General features: G+C 49.1%; 1 protein-coding gene across 1 annotated transcript in view; it reads left to right on the top strand.

Annotated features, from left to right (window-relative positions):
• Nucleotides 1-235: 235 nt before the first annotated feature.
• Sorcs3 (sortilin related VPS10 domain containing receptor 3) overlaps nucleotides 236-13520 on the top strand; it is a 609591-nt gene continuing 596306 nt past the window's right edge. The window contains exon 1 of the mRNA XM_005063478.4: nucleotides 236-1591. Within this exon, the coding sequence (XP_005063535.1) occupies nucleotides 974-1591 (618 nt within the window). The 5' untranslated portion in view covers nucleotides 236-973. The remainder of the gene's footprint in view (nucleotides 1592-13520) is intronic.

The raw sequence follows: 13520 nt of genomic DNA, 5'->3' as shown, positions 1-13520 counted from the left end.
CCCCGCCCCGCCGCTCTCACTCACACAAGCTCGTGTAAACGCGCACGCACGGGGCCGCGCACCCCCCCCCCCGCACATCCAGCAATACGGCCCCACACACCAGCTCAACCAGGTAACCCCCCCCCACCCTGAGGCGCCCTCCCGCCAGCCCCGGAACACCCCTGGTCTCCCTCTTGCTCGCCTGCGAACACGCACGCGCACGCACGCACTCCCCGCGCCCCCGCACCGGGAGGGGGCGCAGGCCTCCGGGGGCGGGGAGCCAAGAGCAGAGTCGTGGGTCCATCCCGCGCTTGGCTTCCACGCGGAAGCCCCAGGCTGGCCCTCGTCTCCAGATCCTGAACAGTTGGCGTTGGGAACAATTTACTCCTCTTCCTCCTTTTCCTCGAGACCCTTATACTTCCCCGCTCGCTGTCTCCAGCTCCCAAGAACAGACCCGAAGAGTGAGCCCCCAATTGCGGCCAGGAGCGGCTTCCCAACTCCGCGTCCACAGCAGGCTGGAGGCTTGGAGGCTGGATATCCGAGAGACTCCGGATTGGGGTCTGCTGTTAGTCCCTCCTCCTGGATCCCGGCTAGCATTGCCCGTTTTAAAAGAGGATTTTCTTATTACCTCTGAACACTTCCTTTTTATACACAATTTCTGAAAGAGGTCTGTGGGAAAGATTTGGGGGGCGGGCATTTAAACAACAGCATCCAAACCGCCAGAGCATCAAGGGAGGGAGCATTTAGTAATTGCTTTGGGTTTTTGGAGTCACCCTCTGGACCGGGGAGTGAACGATCCAGAGGGGGGAAGAGTGCAGGACAGGCGAGGCGCTCCAGCCGGAGCCACCTCCTTCCTGGCCGCCCCCTCCTCACTCCCCCGACACACTCGCTTGCCACTCGCTCGCTCGCCGGCGTGCGCACCCCCTCCCCGCCGGACTCGCACCTCGGCGGGTGCCACACACTCGGCAGCCCGAGCCGCGGTAGCCGCAGCGGGATGGAAGCGGCTGGCACCGAGCGCCCCGCAGGCTGGCCCGGGGCGCCCCTCGCCCGGACGGGGCTGCTCCTCTTGTCTACGTGGGTTCTGGCCGGAGCCGAGATTACTTGGGGCACCACGGGAGGTCCTGGACGCCTGGTGTCTCCGGCTTCTCGGCCACCAGCATTGCCTCCTCTCTTGCCTCGGGCAGCAATGAACCGGTGGCCCGAGGAGCTGGCGACTGCACGGAGAGCCACGGCGCAGAGGCGCAGGTCTAGGCTAGAGCTACTGCCCCAGGCGAGCAGCAGGGAGACACCGGCTGAAGCCGAGGGGACTTCGCCTGAAGATGTGAGGTGGGTCCGGGGCATCCCGGCTCCTAGCACGGCGGCCAGCTCGAGGAGGACTCGCCGGTCACAGCCCCCCAATACCCTGGAGCGCGGGGACGCTTGGGCTACTGCTCCCGCAGATGGTGCCAAAGGAAGCCGCCCTCAAACCAAGGGCTCCCGGGAAGAGGTGAAGGCGACGAGGTCCGGAGGACCAGCGGCTGAGGAGCTCAGGCTGCCCAGCACGTCTTTTGCGCTGACTGGAGACTCGGCTCACAATCAAGCCATGGTGCACTGGTCGGGGCACAACAGCAGCGTGAGTACCCCCATCTAGCACAGATCTCTCGTTTCCTGACAGCCAAGGGTAGTGGGAACGGGAGCGAAGGGACACATAGTTGCTTCGGGTCCAGATGGAGAACCAGGGTGCCTAGACTTTTAGAAAGGGGTTTGTCCTGCCTCTTCACGCCCCCAACAGGTTAGCAGAGTTTGTTGTACGATGGTATGTGCATCTGTTTACCGAAGACCCTGACACCGAGGCTGTCTGGAAGGCTAAGAGGAAAGTGTGTCTTAAAGCTGCCTGGGCATAGGATCTGTGGTCGCTCTCTCCTGCATTCGGCTTGGAGAGTCACTTTTTCTTTTCTAGAGAGGGGATGCTTGAATTCGTGAGTGCAGACGTGGACTGATGTGGAGAAATCTCTAGACAGATTCCCGAGACTGGGGGAGCTCCCCTTTGCCCCCCCCCAGGTCACGCTAAGGGAGCCCGGGAAATAGGGAGATTGAGGCCACAGGGAAACCGATCCATTTGTTCATTTTGAGGTCGCTGCTCGCTGCTAGGCACATGATATGCAGCCAGGCAGGGAGCTGGGCTGCCTCATGCAAGCTGGAAGGCTGTTTTGAGTGGGGGGCAGGCAGAAAAAAAAAGTTTAAGGCGAAAAGCGAGTTTCCATGCCCTTTCCACACTGTGTACTCTCAGGCTTGCATTGCACGCACAAGTAGGCGAGCAGAAAACTCACTTTCGCCTGTGTCCTACAAACAGAGCCGCCCCGGGATGAGAGTTGAGCCCTGCTGTTTCAGAGTACCCCCCTTTTGCCATCTGGGCCCCAGGATATTGTTGGACCAAGAGGTGGCACTTTCCTTAAGCCTGCTCCCTGGAGGCTTCAGAGCTCAGGAATGTGGAGTTCAACTGAGTAGGGTCCTCTCCAGGTAGCTGCTAACAGAGCCTGCTTGAAGGATCTCTCTCCACCTCACTACCACTCAGCAAGAACTGGCTGCCAAAACCCTTCCCACTCTCTTTCCTCTGGTGGTCGCTGTTTCACCCGGCCTTACCACATCGTTTTCCTGGTGTGGCTTCCCAGTTCGGTTGAGAAGCAGACTTAGGGCAGAGCAAGGGTTCCATTAAGAGGACTATGGATTTATAAGCAGCTCTGAGAGCTCGTTTGATGGGAACTGCTGTCTCTTTTGTATGTCTCTTCACGACAGGCTTTTGAAAAGACTTCCCGGGGAGATGTTCGCCTTATTTTACCAGAGCGTAGGGTTCATGGGGTTGAGTATTGACTAACAGGGAAGCCAGCATCTGCAGAGTTAGGCTTACAAGCAGTAACCAAGTACAGATTTCATGGTTGTCAGTGCTATACATTTGGGGGTGGGGCTGGGGGCAGCAAACCTGAGTACCAGATGCTGGGTTCAGAGGAGGAGACTCAAGGTACACAGGGCAGCTTGGTGACCAATGACTTCATCTACCTCTATCAAGACAGCCCCCCTCACCTCCCCAGCCTTGGGTTGGATGGTTGAGACTGGGTGACTGAAGCCTTACTTCCAAGTTCCCAGGGGATGTTTGGGATGGGGGGAGAGGGGTGTGATTTCATGGAAGCAGAGTTTGTGAATTCCACCTTCATTTAAGTTTGATGGGAATTGTAGGGCGTTCTCTTGGTCTTCTCCTCTTCGAGGAGGTGATACCCTTACACATGCATGGCTCTATTACTAAATTCACTCAGCCAGAGGTGCTTCATCTGGACTTGAATTGTAAGGGACATTTAAAAATCGTGACAAGGCCCCTGGAAATGGGACTTAAGACAGGAAGAACTTCTCGAAAGTACTAGGTAAATGTGCTGGCCTTCCCCGCCCGGCTTCAGGGTGATTGAGCAGCAAGGAATGTGGGTGATGGTCTGGTTTGTACCCACTGGGGAAACGCCTCTTCGATCAAGATAGGGCCAAAGGTCCCGGGTAGTAGACCAGCAGGACCTGGAGCTCTGAGCCATCTCTGAACCAGCTCCTGGGGACCGTTGTTGGCTGTGCTCCTGGCTAGCTTCCCTGCTCCAGCAAGTCCAAGGCAGCTCATCCCCAGGCAGAGAGGGGCTGCTTGCTTGGTCCCTAGGCTGCACTCGCCATTTTAGCACATGTCATCTGCAGCGCCATGAAGATGCTCTGACCCGGTATGCTCTGTGAAGAGGGAGACGTCTTTGGCAGGATGCTGTTTTCCCTCCTTTGCCAACAGCAAGAAGAGGAGGTGAGGAGTGATGATGATGGTGATGATGAAGAAACATCTGCAAGTCTTTTTACTGCTGCTTCTAAGTGGAAGGAGACGTCACAAGGCAGAGAATACGGGGCCTAGTAGCAGGCTCTTCTGGCCAGGAAAGACAATTCCACCTTTTCCTGTGGCTTTCTAAAGCGTTAAACAGGCCCTTTGACCAGCAGCTTCTGTGTTAACTGTTTTGTTTTGTTCTGGTTTTTTCTCTCCCAGGGCCCTTGGTGAGCAGCAACTCTTGATATGAATTTCTTTGGTGGTGGTGGGTGTTAGTCGCTGAACACTGAGCTCGACATTGGTAGAGTTTACAGTCAGAAGTATGTAGTTGGGCATCCTTAGCCCTACCCTCCCGTTCAGCATGTACTTCAGGAGCATAGGGCCAAGAAGAGACCCTTGTTTGTAAGGACAATGCTGCCCTGTTCCTGCTGGAGCAGTGAAGCTGGCCAAGAGCACAGCCAACGGTCCCCAGTAGCTGGTTCATGGATGACTCAAATCTCCATGCCCAGTTGGTCTGCTACCCAGCACCTTTGGCCGCATTTTGATCGCTCGGGGCAAATGCTCACTTTGGTACAGTACCTGGGGTGAGTTTGCTTGGGAGGCAATGGAGGAGGTGCTAGCAGACTGCCCCAGAAAGAAGCAGGGGAGGGAGATGTTGTGGGGTCTGGCTGTGATCACACTGACTTGGCTAGTGAGGTGAGTAGCCATGGCCTTGGAGCCTCTGCTCTGGAGGAGATTTGTAGTTCTTCTTGCTGGCCACTCGTCTCCGGCTGAGATTCTGGTGATTAATGGGTTAGAAAGTGTTTCACAAACACCCGGGGGAACCCAGTCCCTGTGGCTTACAGGGAAACAGAAAAACACATTATTCTGTCCTTTTCCTTCAGATGGAGGAAGAGGCTTCCTTGCTTGCTCAGTGGGTTGGCAAATGGCCCTGGAGAGTGTAGGGTTGTGAAGGCCCAGCCCACTTAGTTCTCCCCTCCTGTCTGGGATTAACCCTGATTCTTCATCCTCTCTTAGGCCAGGCACCCTTTCTTCCCAGCAGCTCACATACAGTGGCTTCACAGCCCAGTGCCCCTCCAGTCCGTCTGCTTGGAATGACTTGGCAGGTAGTTTTCAATTAATGCATCCAACCTGAAACCTTTGTGAAGAGAAATGAGGAGATACAGGGTCATTCTAGGTGCCTGCCAGCCATGGAGCAGGTTAGAAGATGTACGAGGAGGTGGGGGTTTCTATCCTCAGCTGCTGCAAGTAGCCTGTGCTCTAAAATATTTACTCCTAATGTGCAAAATAGTGGCAGATTTGATCAGATTCATTGTATTTCACTCACTAGAGTGTCTCACTGTGCCCCCAAACAGATTTTTCAAACAGCTTTTGGCTGGATTGCCTAGCCTTCTCGTCCCAGTGTCTCAATATCTTAATGCGTCTTGCCTTCTCTGAGGCTTAATAAAGAAGCCTTCCACAGAAACCATTCTTCAGGGGTTTGCCAAAAAAATCTGTTTTTAATTAATATTACAAGGAAAGGCGTCTCAGTTGAGACAGAACTGGGAAACACACTGGGACACAACAGCACTAATTGCTCTCGGTCACTGTCCGCCAGGAGTGGGAGGTTGGGGATGTGGGGAGGAGGGGTGGACCAGGGCTGTGTGTCTGCTCCAAGAGTCCTCTGATGGCAGTGTTGCTGGCTCTGATTCGCTTCTCAGATCCTGTGGTGGTTTCCAAGGTGAGCAGCGAAACAAAAGCCTTTATCGGGAGGCCCTGTTTACTGATGACTGAAATGCAGGGTTTGGAACTTGCACTTTGCTTGGCAGGAAAGGAAAGTTGCATAGTGGTTTCTCCAGTTGTGTTAGGTTTATGATTTGGATTTGGTGAATGGTGGTAAGAAAGCTCTGGAAGCTCTTTTTTCTCTAGCTGTGCAACTCTATTGTCATTAGGGGAAATCTGGGAGCAGACAGGTATGGACCAGAGTCATCTCACAAGGAACAGAGCAGTATGACAGAGTCAGACAGACAGACACAAGGTCTGTCCCTGGAGACTCGCAGTTCATTCAGGGCTAGGTACCGATGGCCAAGTCATCTGAGGCCTGTGGCTTGATCTACCACCCACCCACCTGTAGATTTCCTGCCTTCTGTCTTCCTTTGGCTTTTTGGGTAGCCAGAGGCATTTCTCTTACAGCGAGAAGATGCAAAGCATGATTCAATAGACAATTTGGAAGACAAGAGGCCCTTCAGAGAGGGAGGTAGATAATGCAGAATGTATCCTGTTCTCTCTCTGTCTCTGCCTCTCTCTTACACACACACACACACACACACACACACACACACACACACACACACACACACACACGTGAGCTGGACTGACATTGAGGCATGAAGGGAATTCAGCTAGCCATGATTATTCTCCTGTGTGTGGGAGGCTGGCGGAAAGGACTGGATTGAACCTCATTTTCTTGGTGGGCAGTAGATCAGGGCACTCAGCCTCACTTAGCTACTTAGTGATGGTCGCCTGAGTAAATGAATGAATGGCACTTCCCAGCTCCATGGAGCACAGTCTACAAACAAATTTGAAATCATTGTCAGAGATGTGATTTCCCAACTCAACAGGCACTGTACCCAGGAATGGCCTTGTTTTGCATGTCTCCATTCTAGCATGAGGATCTCTGGCTTCTTGAATTCAAATCTAAAGTCCCATGTCGTGGCATCAAAGGTCTTTCCCTTGGGTGTCTTGAGTGTCCAGGGTCTGCTTCTGCAACTTGCGGTTTGACTGCTTCATGGTCAACTCCTCTGAAGCATGTGCCCCTGTCCCAGGCTTCTGATTGGCTCTGCTCCAAGACCTCTTCCACGTAAGACACACTCCTTCTGTTTCAGTGCACCCATTCACGACTCAGTTCAAGACACAAACTCAGGCCTCTACGCAACCTTCCTAAGAAACGTTTACTTCCCTTTCTTTCGTGACTGATAGGCTCCTCACTGCACCACACACTTGATCATTTGTTTAGTAGATTTGCTAACTATAATCTTATATTTTTCAGTATAAGGAGGGTAGGGTGAAATATTAGCAGTCAAATAAATACTCTACATCAGTTATGGGTTCTGCTTTTATGTGTGTCCCATGATTCAATAGCACTCTGCTCTGGGGAGATACATGGTGTCTAAACTATGGAGGAAGGAGAAATCATTGACCCTCAGATGAAAAATGGGTTGACGCCATCTCTTAATAACATCTAATGTAGGGCTGGAGAGATGGCTCAGCAGTTAAGAGCACTGACTGCTCTTCTAGGGGTCCTGAGTTCAATTCCCAGCAACCACATGGTGTCTCACAAACACCTGTGATGAGATCTGGTCCCATCTTCTGGCCTGCAAGGACAACAGCAGGCAGAACATTGTACACACAATAAATAAATCTTTAAAAAAATAACATCTAATGTAGTTTGTTATTTCACATGGCAACTTCTTTGGATGTGTGCTCATGTTCGTATATGTGTGTGTGTGTGTGTGTGTGTAGGTGCATGTACATGTGTGTGTATGTGTATAGGGATTTCAGAGGTCAGTGTTGAGTGTTTTCCTCAATCAACCTTGGTTTTTGACCTATGGTCTTTTTCTGAACTTGGAGCTCATTGATTGGTTAGACTGACTGGCCATCAACTTCCCATCATTTTTTGGGGGGGCTCTTCTTCCTCAGTGCTGGTGGGGTTATAGTCATATTTTACCATGCCTGGCTTTGTATGTGGGTGTTAGGTACTGAACTCAGGTTTTGCACTATGTCATTACAACAGAGTAAGAGTAGGCCCCATGAGATATCTAGCTGCAGGTTCTTGGCTTTGATGATTGTGTTGGGTATGGGTTTCATCTTGTGCAATGATGCTAAAATCCAATCAGAAAGTAGTTGGTCACTCCTATAACCTTCATGCCAGTCTTGCACCAGTGGGCGTGTCTTTCTGGGTTGGTCCGTATATTAACTCTCAGAGTTAACAGCTGAGTAAGATTGATGGTTACTTTTTCCTCGAGTAGTGTGCATAGCACTATGAAAACTAGACAGTAGGGATGAGGCTTCCAGGTCAGCGTCGGCTTAACTTGTCCACGTTTCATGACAAGTGGGTGTTGTCTTTAGCAGTAGGGGTTTACCGTCAAGTTCTGCAGGGAAATCAACACATTGACAGTAGCCTGTAATATTTAGGGGGAGAGAGATCTTTGGTACTTCACTGACCAGCGTCTTCAAAAGTGGTGCTGTATGGTAAACACTTTATTGATGAAGCCATCTCCCTAGCCACTTACGTGTGCATTTTAGCATAAGTTAGATTCTTACTATACTTGAAAGGGGGTTGAAATAAGGAGAAGTCAATGATCCTGACTTGTCATGTGTTTCAGAGATTAGATACCTAACTCACACAGGTTGTTCAGCCATTTGCTGAGCATTTGATGTCTATGTGCCGTTGTTCTGGCTATTGGGGCTTGATAGGGATGTGATGGAGGGGCGAGAAACAAAGACTTGACAGCACTTGCCTCAAGGTCCCTCTTGTATGCTTTGGATGTGATCCTGCTCTTCTGTAAAGTTAAATAACACATGACAACAAGACAGATGCCATGGGGGTAATGTGTGGCTAATTGTCGAGCTATTGTTTAAGCCTATGAGCTTAAAGGAGAAAGCATCACTGTGGGAGGTACTACAGGCATCCTACACCCACAGAATGCTGGAGGTGCTCTTAGGAATGGACTCCATCAAATTACTCAACAACGGGGATGAGGCACACGGTTTAGACAGAAACATCACATCCTACAGCTGGATCCCAACTGTTCTTTTGTCTAAGAATAGACTCTCTTACTCCTTCTTGATTTTTTCAATACTCCTTCAGGTTAGCAAAGCATTTTCCTTCCAGAAGTGTTCACATACTTCTGCTTTTACTTAGGTAAGGTATAGTGCTACCCATTTTATAGGTAGAGTAGGCTGAGACCTAGAATGGCTGGATGTAAGGCTGAAATTGATTCCTCCATCTTGCATTGCTCTTCATGTCACTGTAACCAGTTACCTGCAGAAACAACTCAAGGGAGGAAAAACTCATTGCGGTTCAAGGTTCAGAGGACACATTCCATCCCGGTGGAGAAGGTGTGGTGGCATTGGTGGCTAAGTCAGGCATGGTGGCAGGGTGGCTAACTCTGTATCACTGGAGTGTGAAGCGGCTAGTCACATCATGGGGGTCAAAGAAGGAAGCACAGAGCTTGGCTCAAAAATGAGACTAGGTTATTACCCTCAAAGATCCACCCCCATTGAACCTCCTTTGAAAGCCCAAAGGTCCCACAACCTCCCATGACAGTGCCGTTTGTAGTAGAACATGTGTTCAGGCACACAGGCCTGTGGTGAATGTTTCACATCCCATTGTGACGTTCCCAGAGTCACTCTGTCTACCCACTACTACAGTGGCTGGAGACAATAAATAATGGGCTCCTTAATATTGGATGAGCTATATCCTATTAACAATTACTGATGGGAGTCTTGGTAAATCACCTGGCTATTTGAATTAGTGAATCAATCAAATATAGTTGCTTGTTTGAGTTTAATTATTTATGGAAATGCTATTCTTTATAGAACAGTAGCGAATGTCCTGTAGTAAATGTAGACAAAGTAATGGGCTCTCACAACTTTGGGGTTGCACAAGTAGACTTTTGCTATTAGGTCCATGCTGGTCAACAGAGGAAGTGCTTCCTTCTTGCCTGAGATGAGAGGGATTTGCAGTACAGGGAGCCAGCCTTTCAGGGATATTGGTCCGTATAACTGTGTCTGTTTCTACATAGAGTTCTGTGTCTTTACAAATGCTGAAAAAAAATGTAGCTTACAGTGGGGGGGGGCGGAGAACTGAAGATAAACCTACACAGGATAATTAGGGATTCCACATGATGTAGAAGTGTGGGATTATTTTGCATGGGTAAATGGTGTGACATATGGTTTATTGTATGTGTGAACTAATACTCGTGGAGGGACTAAATCCTGAATGCAAATCTCTTTGGGATTCGTGAGGATGGGTAGACAGGGAGTGTGAAACGTGGATCTGAGAGCCAGCTGCTTTGGTTCCAGCCTCTTTCAGTTTCTGAAGAGCGTTACCTTCTCACAACCCATACAAAGGGGCACCGCTCACTTGGGCCGTTGGAAGGATTTTAAACAAGACTATACCCAGCAGAGGGCTCAGAAGTAGTACCCGACCCATTATGTAGCACGTGCTCCTGACCTTTTCCCATTGACTTAGGCCTGCTTTTGTATCTGGAAGCAAGGCATCTCTTGGTTTTCATATGGAAATGTTGGAGCAGAGGAAGGGGGTGCTTGCCCACTTGGTACTTTGGCAAGCTGCTGATGGCAAAGCCTCCAAGAGATGCAGACATGAACAAGTTGCTCATTTCAGCCACCTCCCACGGCCTCTGTTTTCCACACAGGTCTCATCTGACTTTTATGCGGTGCTGACATGAACAGTGAACCCATATCAGTGTGGCTGAGGGGGATCTGGTTTCCTGAAACTTATACCTAGAATTTGCAATAGAAATGTGTAGAATCGTTTTGGTTAGAATTGGCTATAAACCTGATGGCAAATAACGGAAGGAAGTTGAACATGTCCCCAGGGCTTGTTGTGTGCAGGGTTAAGGGATCCAGGAAAATGGGAAGAACTTTTCTTGGCTTGGGTATCAGTGTTTACGCCTCACTAGGAGTCAAAAGACATTTATTGAAGAAAGTTAGTCAAGTGTGTTGCTGTAAGAAAATAAGAGAACACTGGAAGTCAGTATCAAAGGCGTTACTGCATCCAAGCCCGGGCATGGACCTACATGCTTGTCTCATAGCCATATGCATGTTAAAGTGGGTATCTACAGAGCTCTGCAGCTGGCCTCTCTTCAGGATGATCATATTGACAGAGTCCACCAATTAATCAGTACTGATCTTCACTCAGTCAGTGAGTGTCTGGCTTGCATTCCCTTTTTGCCTTCATCTAGAGCACCCAGATGGAACCTGAGAGCCCTATGTAGACACTAGAGGGAGTGTTGCCCTGGGAAAGACATGAAAATAAATAAGATAAAGTAATGAAAAAGTGTTGCACCATGAAGTGTTCCAAAGAGAACCCTGTTTCAAAGAGAAGATAAGAAGAAGCCTGTAAGTGCTCTGCATGAGAGGTTATTAGTGAACCCAGAATGAATAATTGATCGGCAACAGGGGCAGTTTAAGTCTCAGGGCTGATTGTCTTGCTGCCTCCTGCAGAAAAATAGAAGACAGATGTCCAAACTGTTTCAAATGGTTCTCAACTTGTGGGTCGCATATCAGATATCCTGCATATCAGATATCCTATCAGATATCTATACAATGATTCATAACAGTAGCAAAATTATAGTTATGAAGTAGCAACACAATAATTTTATGGTGGGGGGGTCACAACATGATGAACTGTGTTAAAGGGTCTCAGCATTAGGGCAGTTTAGAACCACTGTTGGAGGCTGAGCCAAGATTCTACCAGTAGATCCACCTGAAGATGGCTCTCAGCTTGTTTCTTCCATCTCCGTTGCATTTTCTTCCTCAGTATTTGCTTTCTCTTGTGTCTGGTGGCCAGTCAGCACAAGCTAATTGAACTGACTGGAGTAGATAGCATCGCCTAGTTGAAATGCAATGTCTTGAGGACGCAGCATGGTATGGCCTGCTCTAACTACCTGTAGGTTTTGAGTCCATATCCCTGGACTGTCTCAGCTGTTTAGTTTTGGTTCTCAGGCCCTGTTTACCTGACTTGGTGCTCCCAGAAGCCCGTATGTTGGTTTTATGGTGAGAATCAGGTTACATATTAACACACATGCATAGGAAATAAGACCTCCCTTTTAAGATGTTGCTTTCGGTGGAAAATGGAGGATGATGAGTGAACTTCTTTTCTCCTTCCAGACTGGGCTAGAAGAGACGCTCAGACTGCCACGCTAGGGTGTGATTATGTGAGCCAGGGGGAGACTTGTTTACTGTTAGTGTTGAAACAGTGAACTAAGGACAGAGACAAGCGCCTTTCCCGGGTGATGGCAGAACAGGTGACCCACAGAAGATGTCCTCCTCGTTTCGTGGGCTGCGCCCTCAGCTCTCTTCACGCTTAAAGGTGAACTTTTGCTCTCTCGAAATCCCCAAATATCAACCTGGATGATGTTCAGCCAAATATCTGGGCACCTTACAGTGCGTGTAAGTAGCTACATAACTTTTAAATGGAAGGCCTTCAAGCAACAGTGACCTTGAACAGGTCTCCGTGCCTTAGACTCACTGGCTGCAAGACTAGGATCATGCTTGATTTGCAGGGTGGTTGTGAATCTTAGAGCTGATGCAAGCGTCTCGTGCAGTGGGCTGCCTTATAGGTCAAGGGTGTTAGTTCACATCCACAGTGATGAGAAATGGCTGAGCGTCTTCTTTTCCGTTAGATCTCTCCGTATCCACTTTTGCACGCTTCCCATTTATTGGCATGCTAGCCTGACTCCCGAATATGGGTAACCGGGGCTGTTTGCCCCACAGCTTTCTGTGTCCACTGGAGTCTTTCTTCTATCATATTGAGCACCCCCTGGGTCGGGGAATTTATGTCTGTCAAAGGGTGGGACGAAGCCATTCATCAGCCACTGGTGGACAGGGCTAGAAAAGTCCTTTGGCCAGGACAACTCTGAGGCTGTTTATTAAACAATCCCCCAGGATCCCCGGTGCACTGAGCCCCAGTTGCCTGCCCTGGTAACTTGCTTGGGGTTTTTTTTTTCTACCTTCCATTCTTATTCACTGCCTGATTTTCCTATCAGGCCTCCTGGAGGTTATCTCCCAAATTGAAATATTTACATTAAAACCCTTGTTTCTGGAGGAATCTCAAGTTACTTTCAAGTCCCTAATGAGGCTTTTCTACAGAAACAGACCTAATGGTATATAGGGACAGAGTCACTATAAGGATTTGACTTAGGCAGTTTTGGTGGCTGAGAAGAAAGCTGTGTGGTTGGGAAACTGAAGACTCAGGACAGCAGATGGTCTAGTCCTATTCTGAGTCCAAAGACTAAGAAGCAGGAGAGACGATGGTATAAATTCTTGACAAAGACCAAGCTTGGAGGCAGGAGAAGACTGATGCCCCAGATTACCAGTGAGACAGAGAGAAAAAAAATCCCTTCTTCCTCTGCCTTTTATTGTATTTGGGCCTTCTGTGGATTGGATGAGTTGTATCTCTGTGAGGAAAGACTATCTGTATTACTCTTGTCTATTGACTGATTAAAATGTTAACACCACCCAGAAACATCCCCACAGTCACTGACAGAATAATGATCGACCAAACATTTGAGCACCCTGTAATACAATTAAGTTGTTACATAAAATTATCTATCATACCAAGTCAGGATCTTTTCTCATACTTTAAGGATCTTGTTTGGGGGCGCACACCTTTAATCCCAGCACTCATGAGGCAGAGGCAGATGGATCTCTGTGAGGGAGGCAGAGGCAGATGAATCTCTGTGACTTTGAGGCTAACCTCGTCTATAGATCAAGTTCCAGGACAGCCAAAGCTACATAGAGAGAAACCAAACAACAACAACAAAATCTGTTTTGGGGTGTCTAGACACCCCATGATAGCAAATATAAACCACAGAACCAGGAATAGATTACTTCATGGTGGGAGAGAAGGTGGTATACAATCCTACCACAAGTTGAGGAGCCATTTACACTTGATTGATGGCTGTTGAGAGAGGGAGAGTCAGGGTTCTTCTCTCCC

The sequence above is a fragment of the Mesocricetus auratus genome, unplaced genomic scaffold (assembly GCF_017639785.1).
Source record: "Mesocricetus auratus isolate SY011 unplaced genomic scaffold, BCM_Maur_2.0 Super-Scaffold_4256, whole genome shotgun sequence".
NCBI lineage: Eukaryota > Metazoa > Chordata > Mammalia > Rodentia > Cricetidae > Mesocricetus > Mesocricetus auratus.
The sequence above is the reverse complement of the archived record's forward strand: the minus strand, read 5'-3'. Positions and strand labels throughout refer to the sequence as shown.